At 37.0% G+C, this 21,755-nt stretch overlaps 1 protein-coding gene across 1 annotated transcript in view; it reads left to right on the top strand.

The window, feature by feature from the left end:
- The window catches only part of ERBIN (erbb2 interacting protein), an 80,307-nt gene that overhangs the window by 38,169 nt on the left and 20,383 nt on the right, over nucleotides 1-21,755 (top strand). The window contains exons 6-17 of the mRNA XM_086480382.1: nucleotides 256-312; nucleotides 7,252-7,315; nucleotides 9,127-9,201; nucleotides 10,481-10,625; nucleotides 11,123-11,195; nucleotides 12,284-12,413; nucleotides 12,735-12,850; nucleotides 13,892-13,961; nucleotides 15,039-15,138; nucleotides 17,144-17,265; nucleotides 17,823-17,993; nucleotides 18,814-18,996. Coding sequence (XP_086336508.1) covers nucleotides 256-312; nucleotides 7,252-7,315; nucleotides 9,127-9,201; nucleotides 10,481-10,625; nucleotides 11,123-11,195; nucleotides 12,284-12,413; nucleotides 12,735-12,850; nucleotides 13,892-13,961; nucleotides 15,039-15,138; nucleotides 17,144-17,265; nucleotides 17,823-17,993; nucleotides 18,814-18,996 — 1,306 coding nt within the window. The remainder of the gene's footprint in view (nucleotides 1-255; nucleotides 313-7,251; nucleotides 7,316-9,126; nucleotides 9,202-10,480; nucleotides 10,626-11,122; nucleotides 11,196-12,283; nucleotides 12,414-12,734; nucleotides 12,851-13,891; nucleotides 13,962-15,038; nucleotides 15,139-17,143; nucleotides 17,266-17,822; nucleotides 17,994-18,813; nucleotides 18,997-21,755) is intronic.

The raw sequence follows: 21,755 nt of genomic DNA, 5'->3' as shown, positions 1-21,755 counted from the left end.
AATGTGTTCAAGCAGGTGCAGAAAAGCGGGCAAGATCTGGTTTGTTTGCTGCTCTACCAAAACCAAACCCCAGTGAATAAATTAATTTAAAATAATATGCAGATTTTTGTTCAAAATATATTTGTATTCTTAGAGAAAAAAAATTTCAAACTTATACATCTTTTTTGGAAGTTCAGCAATATAAATAAGTTCAGAGATAGGTTTTGTCATAAAATACAGTATATTGTGATAATTTATTATGCCTTTCTGTTACAGATTAACTAAACTCCAGATATTGGAACTTAGAGAAAACCAGTTAAAAATATTGCCAAAGTAAGTATAGATGACACGTATTTAAACTGCTTTGGAGGGATTTTTCTGTGGTTACACTAATAATGTAGTGCATATTGGAAAATATATCACAGCTTAAAATGTGTAACTAACTGGACTGAGTTCTTACAAGGAACTTTCTCTTGATACTTTCGCATTCCCTGACTGGTCTGCCTAATCAGAGTTTTGCCTATTCATAGACATTTTTTTTAATTTCTTCTGTTGCTGTCCAGCTCTGTGGATTTCTGATCCACCTGTTGAGCTTTTGAGTCAGCATGAGAGCACCTCAGGATGATCTTTCTGAGATGTCTGATGCTTCTTGCATGCGGTATTGTATGGCTACCCAGGTGCCTGTCTGGGTACAGTTCTGGTGGCTGAGTGTCTGGGACTTAGGCATTGGTGATCAAGGTCATTATTTCTAAATAAAATGTGGAGTTGAGATGCTTTCTCAGAATGACCAAGGGAACATGATTCACATGGCTTGAGCACTTTTTTTAGTTTAAGATACTTCACAGCTGAAGGAAGTAACAACTCAATGCTGTGTTGCCTGGCATTTGTTATACCATACTTACATCTGTTGCCTATGCAACAGGTTTGTTTAACGTAATGGCAGCGTACTCCTCAGATGTTTTCTGTAATAGTAATATAGTTCTGGAAATTCTTACAGCATTTGTTTTAACAGTAAATCCAATTGTACGTCTCTCTTAAAATCTGGCATCTTTCTAAATGCTGCCTTGCAATTTTCACTCATTTTGTCAAACGAGCCCAGGCTGATGGTGTTGCAGTTCCTGATGTTTCTATGAGCTAGCGCAATGCTCTGAATTCTCTGACTTGGACCCTGGAGGTCTGAGTGGGTTAACACAGGTATAAAAGGTCAATGAAGAGAGAAACAGAGATCCCAAGATGGGATGTGAAAAACCAGCTATAGAGTCCTGAATGTGTTGTGGCGTACTGTAAAAGGAATCCTCCTCTGGCAACAGAAACTGGTAAAGAGGGGTACTGCCTTTGTTGGATGTAAGATGTTCCAGTGGAGAAGAGGAGGAGCTAACAATTGAATATTCGCTCTGTCTAGCTCATATGCTAGCAGAGACTTGCATGCAGTAGGCTGAAATGTGAACTGCCAGCCCTTCAAGTACAACAGCCAGTTTTCTTAATGACTGTAGCTAATCATATGGCTAAGACATGATCAAGTGGTATGTTCTACTGGAATTCCCTTTTTGTGTGCCTAGATACTATACTGTGGTGTCTGCTGTATTAAGATGCCGGAACTCATATCTAGAATGAAATGTGTAGCAAAAGAAAGTGTGAATTTAAATCTTCCAAGTGTGAAGCATTCTACTGATTCATGTGACAGAAATACTCTCTATCCTGTTTTGCTATTTCTGCTATCACTGATTTTCAGTAGACAAAATTAAAGGACATGTAATTTGGGGTAGTAGCTCTGTAAATTAAGTTGCTCACAATTGAGGAAAAGTAGCTATAGTTGAAACTTATAGCTAATACAGATTTTGTTTATAAAATTACTCTGACCTCAGTTGCCATAATTAATGCTAATAGCATGAATTACATGCAATATTTTTAAAAGAATGTTTTACAGAGGTCTCTTGTAGTGATAAGAGACGTTTAAACAAATGCTATAATGTATTTAAGCCAAACATAACTTCTGTTGAAGCTGTTGGGAATTTTTTTACTGTCTTCAGTGTTTTCAGGCATTCATCCTTGCTGTCATGAAGATGTCCTCTGCAGCGCCTCCATAATGATCTGTAGTACATGCTGAGCTACCACCTTTGCTACTCTCTTCTGGTACTCTTGTGATTCAGTTAAGGGAGATTAAAGCTATTGAGACTACGTTTTTTTGTTTTTTTTTTTTTTTCTGGTGGTTTTTTGTTTGTTTGTTTAATCATATTAATATGGATTTTGCTACAGTGAGGCATTAGAAACATACGTTGTTTATGTATGATGTACACTGGGGAGAAAACACTTATGTGGCGTTCATAGCATGCAAGAGTTGAATCTGTCTTTCAGGATAATACAACTCTGCAGCAGTTAACCTGGCCAACAAAAGTGTCTGTGGCCTGGCTTTGACTGTTATGTTAGAACAGAAGCTAATGTGAAATTCAAACTTAGAGAGTTTTCCAGACCTGAGTAGATGTTTTAAAAGGAACATGCTATACAGCTTTAAACAGTAGAAAAAACAAAGGGGTTTTTTTGAGGCTAATAAGATGTAGCAGTACATGCTAATATTTTTGCTATAGAATACAACTATCACTTCTTGTTTCCCTGTCACTCTCGCCTTTTTGATATTTCCATACTTACAGCTTAGTTCTTTCATATTGGTAATGAGAAATGTGTTTGGATAAATTTCTACAAAATCATCTAGCCCTCTTGCTGAATTAAACATACGTATAAATTTTACACTAAAGCATGAAGCGCTTGGAAGACTGTTAATCACAGTGGGTAATTAATGCCAACACACTAAGTCAACCTCGCTTTGTGCCAAATAAGTCGTTTTGCTTGGAGCTTATCCACAGCCAGAGACTGCAAAACTGGCAGTATTACAATACAAACTAGCTCAATGAAAATATTTCTACTGAAAGGAAAGCAAAATTACACAGAGACTATTTTAGAGGCATTTGTTTGATAGGTAGCTAAAAGTTGGGAGTATAGCCCAATGGAAATATAAAAGGTTTACTTTTGATTTTTTTTAAGCTTATGTCTGTTGCCTAATTGACAATAAAGAGTAACCTTTTTAGAAAGAAGCAAGTTATTTCAGAGTGTAATTATGATGATTCAGGGCCCTGTCTTACTGTCACACATACCTTTTGAATTGTATGCTACTTGAAGTAAGCTGTAGTGTTAACCTTAGTGAAGCTGACTATTTACAACATCAGAATCTGAGGCATAATTTAGACTACCTGATCCCTTAGTGTTGGATTGATTTGACAGCAAGTTCAATAATATGAATTATGAAATAGGTTTTTCAGTTTATGCAAGGGCTTGCATAGTGCTGTGGCAAAGACAGAAGTAAGCGTAACTCAGTCATCTAGTAAATTTTTTTTTCCAGTCCTGTATTCCTACTCCTTTAGCACTGAATTTTCCTGTTACTTTAACATTATTGGAAGCTTTGTTTGCATTTTGGCTGAAGGTGTGATTGCTCTATAAACAATACAGAAAAGCAAAGTGATATTAGTTATAGAGTAGCTGAAGGTGCTATAGGTTAGGCAGACAGTGGGGAAGAAGGTGAAAGTAATTGAAGCCCAGGTCTTGCAAACACATTTGTGTACGGTTTACAGTTGAGTGAGTATATTTACTAGATTACAGACATGCTGGCAAGGAAAAAAAAACAGCCCCAAATCAGTAGTTACTTTGTTATACCGTCAGTGTTAGATAACATTTGTTTTGCAGATACTTACTCTGGTTCCAAATGGTAAGACCGGGACTCTTGATGAGAAACTGTAACAGGTTTTTATTTTACTTTATTTTTTAGTAAGACAGTGAAGATTAAAGCAAGAATGGCAACTTTGGGTTGCCTTGGAGCCTTTAAGGATTTAACAGTAGCGGGATGGCAAAAGGGCACCTAGATCTTTGGTTGGACTGGAGTGGAATTTTTGTGTCTACTGTGGTTTGGCAGCAGGGAGGAGAGGAGCTTTATTGCTTAGACTCTGTGAATCTGGTGTTAGCTGGGTAAACATTTGGCCTCAGAGTTGAATGGAGTACAGGAGAAAGGAAAAAAAGAAAATCACTCAGACCTTGGAGTGTGTTGGTCTGGGAGACTGATTTTTGTTGTTGTATCTTTACCAAACCATTAAAACAATTAAATTAAACAAACAAACAAACAAAAAACCCCAAGAGTTCATGTTGAACTGAAAGAAGGCAATTCCACTCATCTCAAGCTGCAGTAAAAACCCCCATCTGACTTAGTTTCAATTCAGCCTCATCAAAATTCACTTAAATGAGGTTGAACTGGTTTCATTGTGTTGGTGTTACCTGGGGTTTTTCCTTTATTTTTAAAATCTGTGTTTATTTATAAGCTGAAGATGCCATTCAAATAAAAATCAAGGCACTGTCTCAAAAGTGTTCAAATGAAAGAAATATAAAAATGTTAGAATAAGCCCCTTTCCCCCACCCTCCCCAATGAATTATTGAAATAATCAAATTCAGTCCCATATAGCTGTGATCACCCTTAATCTACTTTTTGAGACTGAAATTTAGATCATAAGTGGAGTTTTGGACTGCTCTCTCTAGTAGCCCATAGTCTAGCTAACATAGCTTGAAAACTGAAGAAATGTAAAACCTTTTTAAATTGAAGCCATCAGTAAAGGTACCGCATAGTGTTGCCCACGAGATATACTATGAGATATGTTGCAGAATGCCTGAGATATGTTGCAGAATGATATGCTAGATCCTTTAAGTGAGTCTTCAGCTGTGGTTCTGGGAGATGCATTGGGGGAAATATGGCACTAAAAGTGGTATTGGCATGGTCTCATAAAGCTTTGAGAAATTCAGCTTATGCAGTATTTCAGAGGGACTTAGATAATTTGTGCAACAATTCGAAAACGAATTTTAGCAGTTGGTTTACTGATAATCATCCTGTTCATTAGCTTAAAGAAATGAGGGAAAATGTTTCTCAGATTCTTTTGAAAGTAGTCTTTTCCTGTGTTTTTTTTCTTTTTCTTCTTTGAGATGGTGGTACTGTGATTAAAGTCTTTCCCCTAAAGCCTGTGTATACTATGTGTGCAGTGCAAAAAATGGCTTCTGCTTTTGTCTTGATCATGTCTTTGCCTGCTTAGACTGAAGTCCTGGTTTGTCGCCAGCATAGTTACTATAGTGTAATGAAAATCAAATCTATAGACAAATGTTGAGTGTTCCTTTTTGGAAATTAATAATATTAATAATCACGTTAACTTACTTTCAATAAATAAGGCATTTTTCAATAGAATGTAATTTTTGAACTGTATATTCAGAACAATTGTAGTACTTGGTGTATTTGAAGAACAACTGAAGCTTTGAATAGCTGCATAGGGCATCTTGTGTTCATGTAGATCTTTTAAAAAGATATTAGGGTTCTTACATATATTCTCATAATAAAAACTACTCTACCATTTAGAAGCTCCCAGAGAGTGGTAATCAATGGAGTTAAATCCAACGGGCAGACGGTCACAAGCAGTATTCCACAGGGGTCAGTGCTAGGGCCGCTTCTGTTTAATGTGTTTATCAATGATCTCAACGAAGGGTTAGAATGCACCCCCAATAGGTTTGCAGATGATACTAAATTGGGTGGGAGTGTTGATCTGCTCGAGGGCAGGAGGGCTCTGCAGAGGGATCTGGACAGGCTGGATCGATGGGCTGAGGCCAATGCCATGAGGTTTAACAAGGCCAAGTGCCGGGTCCTGCACTTGGGTCACAACAACCCCAGGCAGCGCTACAGGCTTGGGGAGGAGTGGCTGGAAAGCTGCCCGGTGGAAAAGGACCTGGGGATGCTGGTCGACATGAGCCAGCTGAACATGAGCCAGCAGTGTGCCCAGGTGGCCAAGAAGGCCAACAGCATCCTGGCCTGTATCAGACATAGTGTGGGCCAGCAGGAGCAGGGAGGTGATCATGCCCCGGTATTCAGCGTTGGTGAGGCCACACCTCGAATGCTGTGTGCAGTTTTGGGCCACTCACTAAAAGACACTGATGTGCTGGAGAGAGCGCAGAGAAGGGCAACGAAGATGGTGAAGGGCCTGGAGAATAAATCTTGTGAAGAGCGTCTGAGGGAATTTGGGCTATTTAGTCTTAAGAAAAGGAGCTGAGGGGAGACCTTACTGCTCTCTACAACTACTTGAGAGGATGTTGTAGAGAGGTCGGTGCTGGTCTCTTCTCACAGGTAGTTAATGATGGAAAAAGAGCAAACGAACTCGAGCTGCACCAGGGTAGGTTTAGGCTTGACATTTTTTCACTGAAAGGGTTGTGAGACATTGGAATAGGCTGCCCAGGGAGGTGGTTGAGTCACCATCCCTTAATGTGTTTAAAGGTCGTTTAGATGTGGTGCTTGGAGATATGGTTTAGGGGTGTACTTGGTAGAGTAGGGTTCATGGTTGGACTTGATGATCTCAAAGGTCTTTTCCAAGTTGAATGATTCTGTGATTCTAAATACAGAACATAACGTCATATGAGGGATTCATAGCCCCTTTGAAAATATTTTTAGATAATACTGCTGTTGACTGGAGTTGTGTAGACCACCATGTGCAGTGGTAAATAATCTCTGTGGAGTCCCCTAAGTAAACTTAAATGGAGGAAAAATGTTGCCAAAACACAGCTTGAAATAATGGATTTTACATCATTTCAGGCATTGATTTAATCTTTTCCATAAATTGGCTTAAAGAATATTGATGTGTCACAAAATCCAATTTAGTAATCTGATTTGTTGTAGGACTAGAGAAATAACTAGGATTCCAGACCATATCATATGGAAGCAACTTTATCAGCACCCTGGAAAGGCAGAAGGGTGTTGTTGGTTATTGTGATTCAACAGTGGTCTTTTCTGTTTTAGCTGATCATTAGGCAGTGGTCTGTCTTTGAGAGGAAAATATGTAGTTAACCAGCCTTTGGTTGCTGAGAAGACTTACTGTGACTGTAGGTGAAAAGCTGAAGCACTCAAAAGAAGAGTAACTTCATTGAGTTACTCTTTATCATAAAGATTACTCTGGTGGTCTTTAGCTTTTGTCAACTAATCTGTAGATGAGTGGCAGTGTACTCTGTGTGACAGTCAACAGTCAGTATGATCGTTAATACGTGCCTTATTGAACAATGTGTGAAAATTTGACCTTATTTAGATATCAGTCCAGTTACAGAACAGCATCACTACTTAGTACTGCTTAAAATAATGTATTTGTATGGATACAGGAAGGTTGGATATAACTGATATTTTCTTAATTCCTTATTAATCCCCTTCCTGTGCAGAACTATGTCCAGACTGACTCAGCTGGAGAGACTGGACTTAGGAAGTAATGAATTCACAGAAGTGGTGAGTTTTGTCATAGTAACAAAGCTTTGTATCTTTCATAAATCGCTTTATCTTTTAAACTATTTTTAATTGATATGAAAATGTAAACAGCAGCTTGAGAGTTTTACTACTGAGCAAATATTATGTATACCTTACTCTACTTTATGGAGCCTATTACAAAAAATTATGTGCATATTCTGATGAATATGAGTATATTTTCCATCAATTTGAAAGTAACGCACTGTGGTGTAGTGTAGTTACTGTACTGGTAAAAAATTAATGGTAATATGTGTCTGAATTATAAATATATTGTTTGGCTTGTAATAAATTCTAAATTTGTCATGTATTTAATGTTGCAAGTTCTGTGTAAGCTGTGCATAACCTGCCTTTGTTATTGTGTACAAACTATTCAGATCCAAGGAAACTATATTAATTTTTAAGTTTAAGTGTTTTAAAACTTAAAAACAGAAGAGTTTTTACAGTTCAGGTGCTCAGTGTTTCCTTCAGCATGGATTGACTTGTTTCCTGTTCATGATCTCACAGACAAATACATGTTATATTTACAATCACTTACCTCTCTGCTTCTACAAGTACTTCCCTGGATGAAGGAGTTGTGATAGAAATGTAGTGGGACATACTGACCTGCCATGTAATAAAGTCAAACATTTGTGTGTTACCAGTAGATCATGCAGAGCTGAATGAACACTTGCCTAGTTGTATGGCTGGGCAGATAGGGGAGTGAATTTAAGGAATTGTTCATTAGTATTATCACACTTCTAGCCATTACCATTACTGCCATATTCTCATTACAGGGTTGACATTTGTTTGGAAGCCTTAAAGTAACATGCCCAGGCCCATGCTATGCCATCACAGCCAGGAACTAAATATAGGCTGCAAAATTACCTGTTTGGTTATATTTTTGGCTGATTGCATCATCTCTCCCAGCCTTTTAGCTACAAGAGTCAACTACTAATAACTTACTTCATTAAGACCTTTTGGTAAAAGCACAAAAAGGTTTGAAACTGCTTTTTTGGATAAAGATCTGTCTGAAAGGTCATCTTCAGTTAAGATTTTCTCTTGGAAAATTAATTATTTGGAGTCAGGACTGCAACTGGAATATACAGGAATGCTGTATATTTACAGTAGAACAAAATCTTAGTTCTGCATTTGGCTGAACTTGTTTGTAGTTGTTAAGGTGCATTAGCACCTGTTTTGCATTACGTTCTTAGGAGGGAAGTTTAAATAGGAGAGCATATGCAACATGGGTGTTTATGAAGAAGTGGTCTTTCGCTGATACATGAGACACTTCCACCAATGAGTTGTAATGGAAGCACAATCCTGCACTTCACTTTATGGATGACGTGCTTTGTTTGTATCTGCAGATGCACCCTTTGTTGCTAGAAAATCAAAATTTGTTTCCCTTTACTCCCAAACCACAAGATCATTGTGGTTTTTGAAAAACAGGTCTTCTGAGGTGATAGAATTTAAGGGCTTTTAGACCTCTTCCATGAAGGAGGAAATTATACACGTAACTTTTATTTATTTATTGTGTATCCCAGCTGAAAAATAATATAGTCCTTAAAAAAACAAACCCCAGTTTCTCTAAGGTTTTAGTGCTGTGATCAAGTTCTTAGAAGATATTTGTATATCTAATATATATTTATATTTCAAAAAGTGAATTATCTGATTTTTCTTTGACCCAGTGAAAAAAGTATATATAACACCTATAGTAAGACATTACTTAAAGTTGCAACAGGTGAATCACTGAAGTTGTTTGTGCCTTTCATTATTTTTTTTGTATGAAGTTTTTTAAAAATAGCTTCCCTTTACAGCCTGAAGTACTTGAACAACTGAGTGGGTTAAAGGAATTTTGGATGGATGGTAATAGACTAACGCTTATTCCAGGGGTAAGTTCTTCTACGGTGTTAAACATTTAGTATTTTAATTTACAGTGGTATTTGTTTTATCAGCGATCACATATGTTGAAGTTGTTATGTAATTTTAATGTTCCTTAAAGCCAAAAGGCTAAATGCCACTCTAAATGCTTAACTAGGCCACCCAGAAATTGTCGCTGATCATGACAGCTGCGTACGCAGCTTTTGTTTCATTGAAAGTTGTATACCTCTTGTCTAAAAATTATGTTCCAATTCAGGAAGGGAGTAGAAATCCTGGATCAAATTTAGGGTTGACTGGTCCTTCACAGAGCAGGATAAGTATGTTGTGTGAATTTTTACTTGTCACGGCTGTAAAGCAAGCAGTGCCTATTCAGCCAGTTCCTGAGAAAATGTTCTATGGACTTCGCATGGGTTCCCAACATCTCACAGTTACATGGGGTCCAGGCTGACCTATTATTGCAGTACTTGTGAACCTGTGCTTATATTGTAGTAAACTAGTAGATGAGTATTTGAAATTTGGGAAGCAGCTGGTCTGTTTTCAGACTTAAAATCACTACCAGTCTTCTGACATGAGGCTTTCTTGCCTAATCAGTAGTCTTCTCTACTGTCCTTCCTCATTTCAGCCAATTCTTCCTTGAAGAGTTGAGTGCGTGTATTGAACTTTTCTACTTTACAGTAGAAATAAAACTGTATTTACAAAAGTGACTGCATCTTCCTTGTGAGGATTTTAGTAGTGTCATGTGCACAAATCTTCAAGCTTATTTTTGGTTCATACAGAAAGGTAATACAAGCTTATATTTTGGCTTGTTTCTTCAGTTCAGTACAATTAAGGTTTCATTCATTTTGGTTTTGAGGTTAAGTAGGATGCAGTTTTACACAAAAGACAAAAATATGAGTTAAAAGGCAAAAATATGAGTTAAAAGACTTTACTGGAGCCTAATGATGTCTTTACATTATCTATTTCTGTTTGAAGTCTGTTTTAAAGCTTCAGTTACTGGATTCTGTGATACACGGTAACTGATCAAACTGAATTTGTAGCAGACTGACTTTAGAGACCTGCGGAATTGCTGCGGTGTGTCTCCGTGTGTGTAAAAACATCAACTGTGTGTATCTGCACAAAGATTTCATTACAAAGATTGAATATTTTGCATGAAATTGTATTTCAGCACTATAAATAGGTTCTCTGTTTTCCTCTGGCATTACACTTGAGAGACGGTTTGTTGTCAAATCTGCTGAATTTTTTGTTTTGAATTTGCGCTTTCTAGAATGCATTATTTTCTCTTGCTTTTAGTTCATAGGCACTTTGAAACAACTGACCTACTTGGATGTTTCTAAAAACAACATTGAAGTAGTTGAAGAAGGTATTTCAGGTTGTGAAAGCCTGCAAGACCTACTGTTATCCAGTAATTCACTTCAGCAACTGCCAGAGTCTATTGGTTTGTATTTTCAGTTAATTCATGTTCTTAAAAGCTTATAGGTTAGACACAGAAAACTTGAAAATAGACAAATGGCATTTCAGATCTAAATTCCAGTTGATTAGAAGTGCCGGTTTTCGGTAAAGCTGTAATGCATAGGTGAGTAATGAAATTCGTATTTGTTTTGGAGTATTTTTCACTTTATCCAGTAGTTTGTCAATGAGTGAGAAACTGTTGACTGTAACAAAGTAAAAAAAAAAAAATTATTTTTCTCTCCCCCTCCCTACCTCCCCCCCCGGCTCCCTGCAATGGCTGGCATATGGTGAGCTGGCAAACAAGTCCTGTAAGCTCATCTGCTTATTCCCTTTGGTATGTAGCACTATAGGCACAAAGGTATACAGAAGATGTGGTTGCTTACCCATAGTTTCTCCACCCCCCACCCCCCTCCCAATTTAAAATTAAAACTAAGGTTAGTGAACTCAAATGTCCTTTTTGATTTACTTGTTTATTTATTACAGGTTCCCTGAAGAAGGTAACAACACTTAAAATTGATGAAAACCAGTTAATTTATTTGCCAGACTCCATAGGAGGGTAGGTATTGCACCTGAATAAAAGGTTGAATTGCCTTTCTGCACACTTTTCTGTAACAGTGGCTCCTCTTTTGAATGTTTTTACACCTACTTGATTTAATTTCTTCTGTGTGTTAATGTCTTAATAAAATTGAAAGCAAGTGCTTTCATATCTTACTTCTACTTTGCAGCATGTATGTTCTTTATGTATTATTTAATATCAAGAGATATGTTCCTCGCTTACTAATGCAGCCACCAATCTATAAGAGAAAAATTGAATGTGAAAGAAAACCAAGATGTTTAAAAAAGCAGTCAGCTGCTTGAAACTGTGTTTTGGCAGTAACATAGCTGTGTCTGGTAAATATTGCAGATGATTGTACCACTATCAAAAAGCTTGTAAAAAGTGAATCTGAACACGAGCACATACATATTTATCTTTTTTTGTGTTAAAAGGAGAATTTTCACCTATTCATCAGCAGGTTTTTGAAAAGTGTAATTTGGTGTTCAGCAATTGAGTTTAAAACTTGCAAATGACAGCAAAATTAATTGGTTCAGAATTTTGCTGTACAAATGAAGGGTATTTGTTCCCGTTTCTTTTCTCTTATTATAAGTAACATAAGTTATCTTTTATTGTCAGAATTTAGAAAATGCTTCTTCACTGCCAGATCCTTAGGTTCAGTCTTGCAATTCTTTTCTAGTTCAGAAACTGGACTCAGCTCCTGTTTGGCTATGATCTATCCCATTCTGAATGTTTTCAGTGCCTTGCGCTAGCGTGTTTTCATGTAGTACGCAAACATTTGATGTTGCTCACCTGCCTGTTTTCAGTGAGTGCACTCTTGTGAGGACAATGTAAAGGAGATTTAAAACCAAAACCAAACGAAAACAAAACAAACAAACCAAAACAAATCAAAAAACAACCACCAAACACGTTTTAGGCAATTAGTAAAGGAGTTTTCTTCGATTTGAATTTCGTTGGGTTTCAGAGTTTTGTTTTGAATTAAATTTTATTATTGTAATTAATAGTAGTATTAACTTAATTTAAACTTAAAGTGTTCAGTTAATGTTGGATGAATTAACCTGTGTAGAGGAGTAATTTTTTTTTTCTTGCAGCTTAATATCAGTAGAAGAACTGGACTGTAGTTTCAATGAGATTGAAACATTGCCTTCATCTGTTGGGCAGCTCTCTAATATAAGGACATTTGCTGCAGATCATAACTTTTTAACACAGCTGCCATCAGAGGTATGTATTTAATTACAAAACTGTAAAATTATTTTTTTAATGTATTTTAGACTATATAGTCTGTACAACTTTTGGATAAGTTAATTCTTGAGAAGATTTTCTTCATGTATTTTTGTAAAGGAGGGTGTATACAAATATACAGGTTTTCAAATAATTAAATTCTTGTTACTAGTGTATTGAAACTAAAAGAAGGTTTAATATTAAGAAAAATCTAATTATACTTTACAGGCAACAATAGCTGTAATACTAATTGTTTTAAAACAGTAAAAATTTGCATATTTAGGGTTGTGAAGATGAATTAATTTTTAATTTTTTTTTCAGATTGGAAACTGGAAGCATGTAACAGTGTTGTTTCTGCATTCTAATAAGCTTGAATTTCTCCCTGAAGAAATGGGTGATATGCAGAAATTAAAAGTCATCAATCTGAGTGACAACAGGTTTGTGAATACATTTATTCAGATAGAAGTTGTATAAAATGCAATAATAATGTAGCGGTATTGTTATGAGTATATTGTGCCATCTTTCCTTATTACATGTACAGCTTAGAAGCTGACTTGAGATGCATGTATTTAATGTGGTGTTGTTGTATTTTGAGTCTTGCAGTTCCATTGTATTAAGTTGTCTTTATTTTAATGACGGCACATGGCACATGCATTGAAGCACAGCTTCAGTACACTCATGATTGTTAGCATGTATTTTTCTGGGGAATTTGGTTTTTTTCTTAAAACTTTTGATTCTTACTTGGAAGTTAATACTTTCCTGTATTGCATACAATGGATACAAAACAGTATCACAGTATAGTGCAAAACACTTGTGTGTGCTAAGAAAGGGGGAAAAGAGTTGTGTTTTATTAGAGCTGGTCATTAAAAACTGCCAAAACATTTCTCTTTTGGGAATTGCCAGTTTGTAGAATTGAAATATATTGGGAGAAATAAGTCTAACTGAGCTCTTCCTCCCTTCTGTTCTGCCAATCCAGCTTCCCTGTATTCCATCTGTAACTTGATTTATCCACTAATGCCAGAGCTTCCATTATCCAACGCAGCCTCTTTCCCACACGTGTATCTTGGTAAAAAAGGCGTAGCACTTTTTTCTTAATTGGCGTGCAGCTATATTGAAAGATAAAGTGCTGAGGATTCAGATTAATTAATTTTGGTTAATTGTCTTCAAAATTGTGTTCAAGTCACTGAACTGAGTTAAATTCAAGTTACATTGTCAGTTTTTTTTTAGCTGCTTGCTAAACTGGGCAGAAATGTGGGGTTTTTTGTTTGCTTGTAGTTTTCATTGCTTTTTTTTTTGATTCCAGGTATAGCTTTAAATGTAAATTAAATGCTGTTGCCTTTCAGCTGTCCATAGTCATTGATTTAACTATATCTGTAAGTTTCCTTTTTAAACATTTTTATAGGCTAACTCAGGATTGTTTCTTAAGTATCTTTAACAGTATTGATAAATGTAACATAAATTCTTGTTGTAATTTACAGACTGAAGAGTTTGCCATTTACCTTTACAAAGCTGCAACAGCTCACTGCTATGTGGCTATCAGACAATCAGGTGAACCTTTTTAAAATTGAAAATAGATGATTGATGACTTTATTCCTAGTACAAGAATAATATTCCAAGTACAAAGCCATCTTTTAAATAATGAGACCTGGTACCATGTATATACATGAATACTTCCTTGACGTTGCTATGTCTGTTCTCGTGAAATAAACAACACTGAGCCTACCTGTCTTTGGTGACTTTTGTACTTGTAGCACAGTTCTGTTCTGTTAGGAAGTGCAATTTAACAGATGCTGGGTTTTTTTAATTTTTGTTTTTCTTAATTCATGCAAGGAGAGTAGTGCTTGGTAAGCTAGTACTTGTATGTGTAGCATGTTTCTTCCACAGCCATACCATTGGGAAAACTTAGCAGGCCTTTTTTTGAGCTAGGTTTCTTGCCACACCTTTGAATTCTGTGACTGTCCGAGTTTCAAGCTGTTAAGCAGTTAACTTATGCTCTTGTGGCTTATATTTTTGCTGTGCATTGAAGCCCTCTGCATTGTGCTGAGTTCCTGAACAGCATTAAGGTGTACAGGGCTGGCAGAAATCTGCCAGCCTCAGGTGTAGTGTAATGAAAGCAGTTTTACTAATACAGTAATTTCAAGAGTCTCCTGCCCTTTTTTGTAAGAGGTGGGGGATGTTCCATCTGGTGTCAATATGAAAAACTGAGTACGCAATTTTTCTCTTTATATGATTGTCTGCAGTTTTAAATGGCCGAATATATCTGTGTATTCCAGATTAGCCTGCTTTGGGATAGTAATAAGTCCTAGCAAGAAACTGGATTATTTTTTTAATATCCAGTGTATGCCTTTCTCTTAAAGCTGTTACTGAGTTTCAGTTCACAATCAAAGTCAGTCATCAAAGACAGACGTGTTAATAACTTCATTTTGTGAAAATAATTCAGAGGAGAAATGATCTAATACAAGGCAGAGTAGTCTTCAGAGTAACAGGACAGGCAGGCTCTGTGATACGTAGATCATATTTACTTTTTTTTATGGATCATATTTAATTTTTTTCATAGATCATATTTACTTTTTTTTCATAGATTATATTTACTTTTTTTTAATCCTTCTTTCGTTTGCTTCATAGTCTAAACCACTTATCCCTCTTCAAAAAGAAGCTGACCCTGACACGCAAAAAACAGTGCTTACTAATTACATGTTCCCCCAGCAACCAAGGACCGAGGATGGTAAGAATTTCTGAAGTACTTTGGCGGAATGCTCACCTTTAATAATGGGAAGACTGCCTAGCTAATACGATTTTTCACTAGGTAATACTTAAATATAAGTTTGAAGTAAACTTGTAAGTGATGAAGAGTTACATGTGAAGAATGAGAACAGTAACTTAATGTGATCTACACTGGTAAATTTTTTGTGAAACTGTTTCAGTGAGCAAGGTGAGGAGTGGACTGGCAAGATCACGTTGCCCCTTCCCAGCGTGACACCCTGTTTCATTCTGGCAGAGCTTAATGGTTTGGGGTGAAGTTCTTTTTGGCACGTGTCTGCTTTAGACTGACTGTTTTAACAGAATGTTAGACAAAGTGTTTCCTGCATTAGCAAGTACATATTTTTTTAAAAGTATATAGAATTCTGTATTTTATTTTAAAAGAAAAAGGCTATTGGTCCAGAAAAAAAGCATATTGCTCACACTTGGTTTGAACTGATTTATAAAAGGTTAGGCCAAATCTTGCCAGGAATTTGTTTCTGTACACTTGTGAAATAATTAGGAAAGTAAGTAACATTCCAGGAGTAACCCCTTCAGGAGTTAGGGAGAGTGAATTGAATCTCTTTATTTCTCCAGTTTCTTTCCACTGCAGGCAAAAGGAAAAAGCTTGTGCTGCTTTAACAGAAATGGAGGGCGGGGGGAAAATATATCAGCAGAAATAATTGACAGGTGTCAAGTGGCAACGTTTGCTGTTCCACGGTACAAGTGTCTCATACACTGGGAGGATATATCAGCAAAACCAGTAAATCGTGCATCGCTTTTAGTGCCCTCTAATGCAGATAATTCATCTGCAATACCTCTCCTAGAATGTGAGAAGTATAAAATCATTTGGAGATTCAACAAAGTTCAAGATTTTTCCGGAAAGCATTCTCTCCATTTGAATTTTTTTTTTTACCCAGGTACCAGGATTTCTTTTTGTAGACAAAGGCAGGGATTCTTGTTTGCCTTAAGTTGACAGAAAACCTGCCTCTGAGGTGGTGATTTGGGCAGGTTTAAAGTTCTGTAGGTAGCATTATTTAAAATTAAAATTTTTTAAATTCTTTATCAAGTTCTTTTGGTCAGGAACAGTTTTGGTGATATTTTCAGGTGCATTAAAATTGTAAGTTTACCAAATAAACACAGAGTAACAAATATTCCAATACACTTGTTGAGCCCTGTAATTAACTATTTTTCTAATTCAGATATAAAGTAGTTAATATGAACAGTCTTGGCGTTGCTAGTGAAGGATATACATCTGCTGGGGTGGTGGTGGCAGATTTATTAGACTATTTGGCATTCTGAATTAGAACCTGGCTGATGTAACACAAGGCATGGAGACATGCTAGGATAAGAGACAGTGGGTGCCAAAAAAGATTTTTTTGTGTCTTGTAAAATTAAGCAAGAAATATTTTGTAAAGCTCTGTCATTTATATAACATCTGCAAAATCATGTGTTTACCTTAAGTCTTAGATGCTTTAGGGTTTTTTTAAGTACTAGTAATAATGCAGGTATTTGTCACTGAGTCATTGTTGTTCTTCATTTGAAAATTTTCATTAAATGATATCACGTGAATGCTTTTACACATGCTTAATGGTACCACCTCACTGAAGTCAGGCTATATAAATCTATATAAGTATAATTTACATTTATATATACACAAATACATATTTTCATGTTTATACATATTTTTGAATAAAAATACTTTGCATCAGAGAGTTCTGCTGAAAATTTTCAAGTGTGAGTTTTAAGACTAGTGTACAGCTGTGTGTATACAGTTTTTTACTTTAGAGATAGGGGTTTTACTATGATGAGAATTCAGCCAAGTTCGTAAAGCTGTGGCAGTGCAGGTAGTCTTCAATTAATGGTGCTGCTAGTCTCTTATCTTTTAATAATGTATACAAAAGCACACCAGTCCCATCCAAGAGAAAGATGACATCCATTTCACATAATGTATCCTATTCTTATGAAAGTCTTTTTTTTTTTTTTTTTAGTTATGTTCATATCTGATAATGAAAGTTTCAATCCATCTCTGTGGGAGGAACAGCGGAAACAGCGTGCTCAGGTGGCATTTGAGTGTGATGAAGACAAAGATGAGAGAGAGGCACCGCCTCGGGTTAGTATTGAATTTATTTTTGAATACTTGGCGCTTCACTCCCTCTTATCCCAACCCCTAAATCACATCCTTTTCCTTACTTCGTCTGTGGATTTCGCTCAGCTGAAGAGGTAAAATCCTCAGTTATTAGTTAAGAGTATCTAACAGGGCAAAACACCATGGGTTTTGGCATTTAGAGGGTGAGGGGGTGTTGGGTTTCTTTTTGGCCAGATCATTTAAAGTGGTGCACATGGAAAGAACTCTCAGCTGACGCAAGGCAATGTAGGGCATAACTAGGAGACTATGTCACTGGTGCTGTGGAGAAGGATACTGGGGAAACCAGGATTAATCCTGATTTTTCTTTAAGTAAATTACAATTGTCCTAATTCTTGCAATCAATGGGCACACTTCCTGGGTTTTATAAACTTAAGTCTGCATCGATGCAGGTAGAGTTGAACAGTAAAGTGGAAATGCTAGGTTGTTCAGTGTTTTGTCCTAATTCATTGTCTGTTTTAAAGCTGATGTTTTAATTACAGCATTTAATTAAAAGTAGAATATTATTGCTTTTTGTTATGTAGGAAGGCAACCTGAAGAGATATCCAACTCCATATCCTGATGAACTGAAGAATATGGTCAAAACAGTCCAGACAATTGTACATAGGCTAAAGGATGAAGAATCTACTGAAGATCCTGCCAAGGAGTCAAAACGAGAATTACAGACAGTTTCTGTGAAAGATGTGGGGGTAAAGGTTAGACAGAGTATTCTCTTCTGATTTTACTAGAGCTTGCAAAGATTCAGTGTCATTGATTCCTTTTAATTCTCTTCTCCTTACCCACTAATGCTTTAGCAAGAAAAATTGTCAGGTTAAAGAACAGAACTTACCTCTTCACTATCTGAAGAAGTCTGTGATAAATGTCTGGATTGCAGTAGCAATTTTCCTCTGACAGTAAGAACAAGGAAAGTGACTTGATTTCTCAGGCACATTAAAACTGTGGATGTCGTGAGGAGCTGGCTGCTTTGGTTTCTGGAGGATGGCATCTTTGTCATCCTTGGATACTCTTTTATCTGCCAGACTTCACAGTGAAGTTCAGGGTAATATCTAAGGATACTACTGCTGCCCTTGTGACTGGAGGTTTATCTGCTAAGTTGGGAAGGCAGTCACAGCAAGTTGGCATAGGAGTCAGGAGTCTCTAACAGGTTGATGTAGCATGATAGGTGATAGGACTACTGTTTGTTGCTGACATGTCTCATTGTAGATATTTTTGGTCTTTTAAAAATTTTTTTATATATATTTTTTTATATTTATTTATATATATAGCTGGAAATTTAATGGTATAAATTGACCCCCAATAAGGAGGAGAGTAAAACTGATTGACAAAGAGAAGGGACTGTACCTCAGTAATCCTCAGAGATTTCTCTGTATTTCATACCTGATGCATTTCATACTTCATAATTTCAAAGCTCAGATTTTCCATTCCATGGCTTCCCAAAATATATAGTATTAACTCTAAATACATTACTCAAAACCTTTCAGGGTGTTTTTTCTGCTAATGTTCTTAATCTTGTAGACTTCAGAAATTGCTTCAATAAAGAACAAAGCAGACGAGAGAAAGCAATATTCAGCAGGAAGCTCTGTGCAGAAGCCTACTGAACCAGAAGCTGAGCACAGCACCACAAATTCACAGATGACTGCACTTGTTAAAACCTTGCAGAACACAAAAACAATTGTCAACCATGAAGACATGCTTGAGGTATGGCATTGCAATGAACATCATAGCAGTCAAAGAATTGTGCTGGTGTTGTGCTGAATTTGTTACTCTGGGAGACGAAAGTTTATGTTGACAGTAGCAGAAAATTTCCATCCATAAATGTAAATATAGATGGTTTGCAATGCAGTATTTTCTCACTTCAGATTATATTAAGTAAAAGTTGAAATAGCTAATAAGAAGTTCATAATGAAAGATACGTACATTTAAAGAAAAATAAGCAAACTTGATTAGAAGTTGACCTAAGTGTCAAAAAGTGGAAAGACTCCTGCTTAGAATTTTCCAGGATTTGCTCAATTGTCAATTCTCACTGAAATGACAAAATATCTGAGTAGTTGGGAGCAATCAGAGACTTGTATATCCAAGTGACTATGCATATTCATTTCAAATGAAAAGTGAAAGTTGGGTTTAAAAATACGTATTCCTCTGTGTGCATTAGTGAGCTGTCCTGAATGTGACTTGGATCGTATTTACCTCTTACAAAGAGTCAGAGATTTTTAACTTCTGAACTCTGTACATCTCTCTGACAAACACCATGTATTCATTTATATAAAATGTTTCAGGCTTATGACAAATTTTGGAACTTGTCACTTAATCAGTTGCCAGCCACAACCTGGAAGATGCTGTTTTCGTAGTTTCACAAGCAGATTATTTTTTGCCTCTGTGTGTTATGTAAGCAGTGGAATGTGTATAGATCATGCCTTTGCTGAAGAGACTTTGTGACAAGCAGTTGTGGCTGTTGCTGGCTGTTTCCCCACTAGCATATTCCTGCGTCTACATACTTTATGAAAATACTGGGTTTGACATTTTTCTTTAGTTTAAAAGCATAATTTCAGAAAATCATACTGGTTGTCTAATGATAGTGACAGCAGTTCTTTGCATCTGGCTCTATGCCAGTGACTAAATGAGGCAGCAGTGTGTAGTCTATCAGGGACAGTGAATTCCTTACTTCCATATAATATCCTCTTGGTAACTCAGTTGGACTTGAATCCAGATACCAAACTTTGCATGCACGTTAAGTTTTTCGTTTCAATGTTGGTGTCTTGGTTTGAAAAGACAGGTGTCTGTGGAGGAAGGCAGGAGCCTCCCTTGAAATGGAAAGTGCAACCCCCTTCCCTCCAAATTATTATAATTTTGAAATTAACGGGCCTTCAGGCAAAGATATGGGGAATAGGAATAACAGTTCTTTACTAATATATATATATATATATATATATATATATATATAACACAAGGCAGGGAAAAACAAACAACCCACTGGTTTACACTGACAGAGTCAGGAATACAACCTGACACCCTGTTAGGGTGGCAGTAGCAGTCCGATAAGATGCTGGCTGCAGTCCTCCTGAAGCGATGGATGTAGTTCTGTGGAAGCAGCGATCAGGTAAAAGAGTCTGGTCTTCCTCGGAAGGTCCAGTGGTAGGTAGGTAGCTCTTGTCCTCTGGAACTCCAGTGGGGGGAAAAGCTCCTCTGGGAATCCAGTGGAAGAAAGGCTGCTAGGGTGTTCAAAATCTCCGTTTTTATTTGGCATGGACTGCTTGGCTCCTTCCCCCCGGGCGGAGCATCTCACAATGGGATGGGGAGTCGTGAGGCAGTTCCTTGATGGGCCATTACAGGAGATAGCCCAGGAGCCAGTTATCGATGGGTCAGGCGATAAGGCATTGTTGTGCCCAGTAACAGGAGATAGTCCAGAGGGGGGAGGCAGGGAGCGCCGCCCCACCTGGTCTCAACAGCTCCTGAAGATGGTAATAGAATATTTTTTTTTTCCTTTTGGCACATTTTACACTGTAACCCAGGACAGTTGGTTACGCTTATTGTATGTCACATTCAAGAGGAAAGGCAATGTGGTAGACGCAGTGAAGAGGTGGTCTGTTCTGATTGCAGAGAAAAACAGATGGATTTTTATTTTTTATTTTTAATGAAGACTATCGTAGCTTGTTTTACATCTCAGTCAGGTTTGTTCTCCCTGCAGTCCAAAGAACTGGCCAGGTAGTTAGTATCGTGGAAAGGTGGTGCTCCAGTAGGTTCCACAGATTAAATATTCTGAAACTTGTAAGAAAAAGTGAACACTGGCAGACTATTTTTGAATCTGCAACGTGGATTTTGTAGCATTTGTAATAGGAAACGTGTTTACTAGAAAGAAATTTCCACTTTCTGAAAGGATGGGGTTTTTTCCTTCAAAGTATTACTGGAAACAATTGGGGTTTTGAAGATGTTAGGAATATAGGGCTGGCAGTAGGATACTGAATCAGTCGCATGGCTGCTCTTGCAGCCACTTTGTCAGTTAATCTCTTTCGTAGGTGCACTGAGCTCCATCTTATGCTTAGGAACTAGTGGTTTCTAGCTTAAATGTATTCGTATCACTTTATTCCTCTGCCATTGTTCTTAAAGTTAAATAACGTTTCTTCCTTTTGGAATTTATCCCCAGTGTAAATTTAAAGATATAAACCAAAGGTACACTGGATTTTTTTTTTTCTAGACTAGGCAAGCCAAGCTCATTCAGTCTTTTCTCACAGCATAGCTCTCCATTCCTAAGATTGTCTTGGTCATGCTACTCTATAGCTGTTTGAGTTTGAGCTCTGTTCTGCAAAACCAATACCTAGGTAGTCAGTCTAGGGTGTTTGCTGGTTCAGTGATAACTTTCTGGCTTGATCTCAACTGGAGGTTCTCTCCAGCAGTGGAATAGAGGCTTCATCTGCTTGCTCCAAGTAGGTTTTTGCAGCTGAAGTTACCAGTTTGAGTGT

Source organism: Leptosomus discolor, chromosome Z (assembly GCF_034619465.1).
Source record: "Leptosomus discolor isolate bLepDis1 chromosome Z, bLepDis1.hap2, whole genome shotgun sequence".
Classification (NCBI taxonomy): Eukaryota; Metazoa; Chordata; class Aves; order Leptosomiformes; family Leptosomidae; genus Leptosomus; species Leptosomus discolor.
The sequence above is the reverse complement of the archived record's forward strand: the minus strand, read 5'-3'. Positions and strand labels throughout refer to the sequence as shown.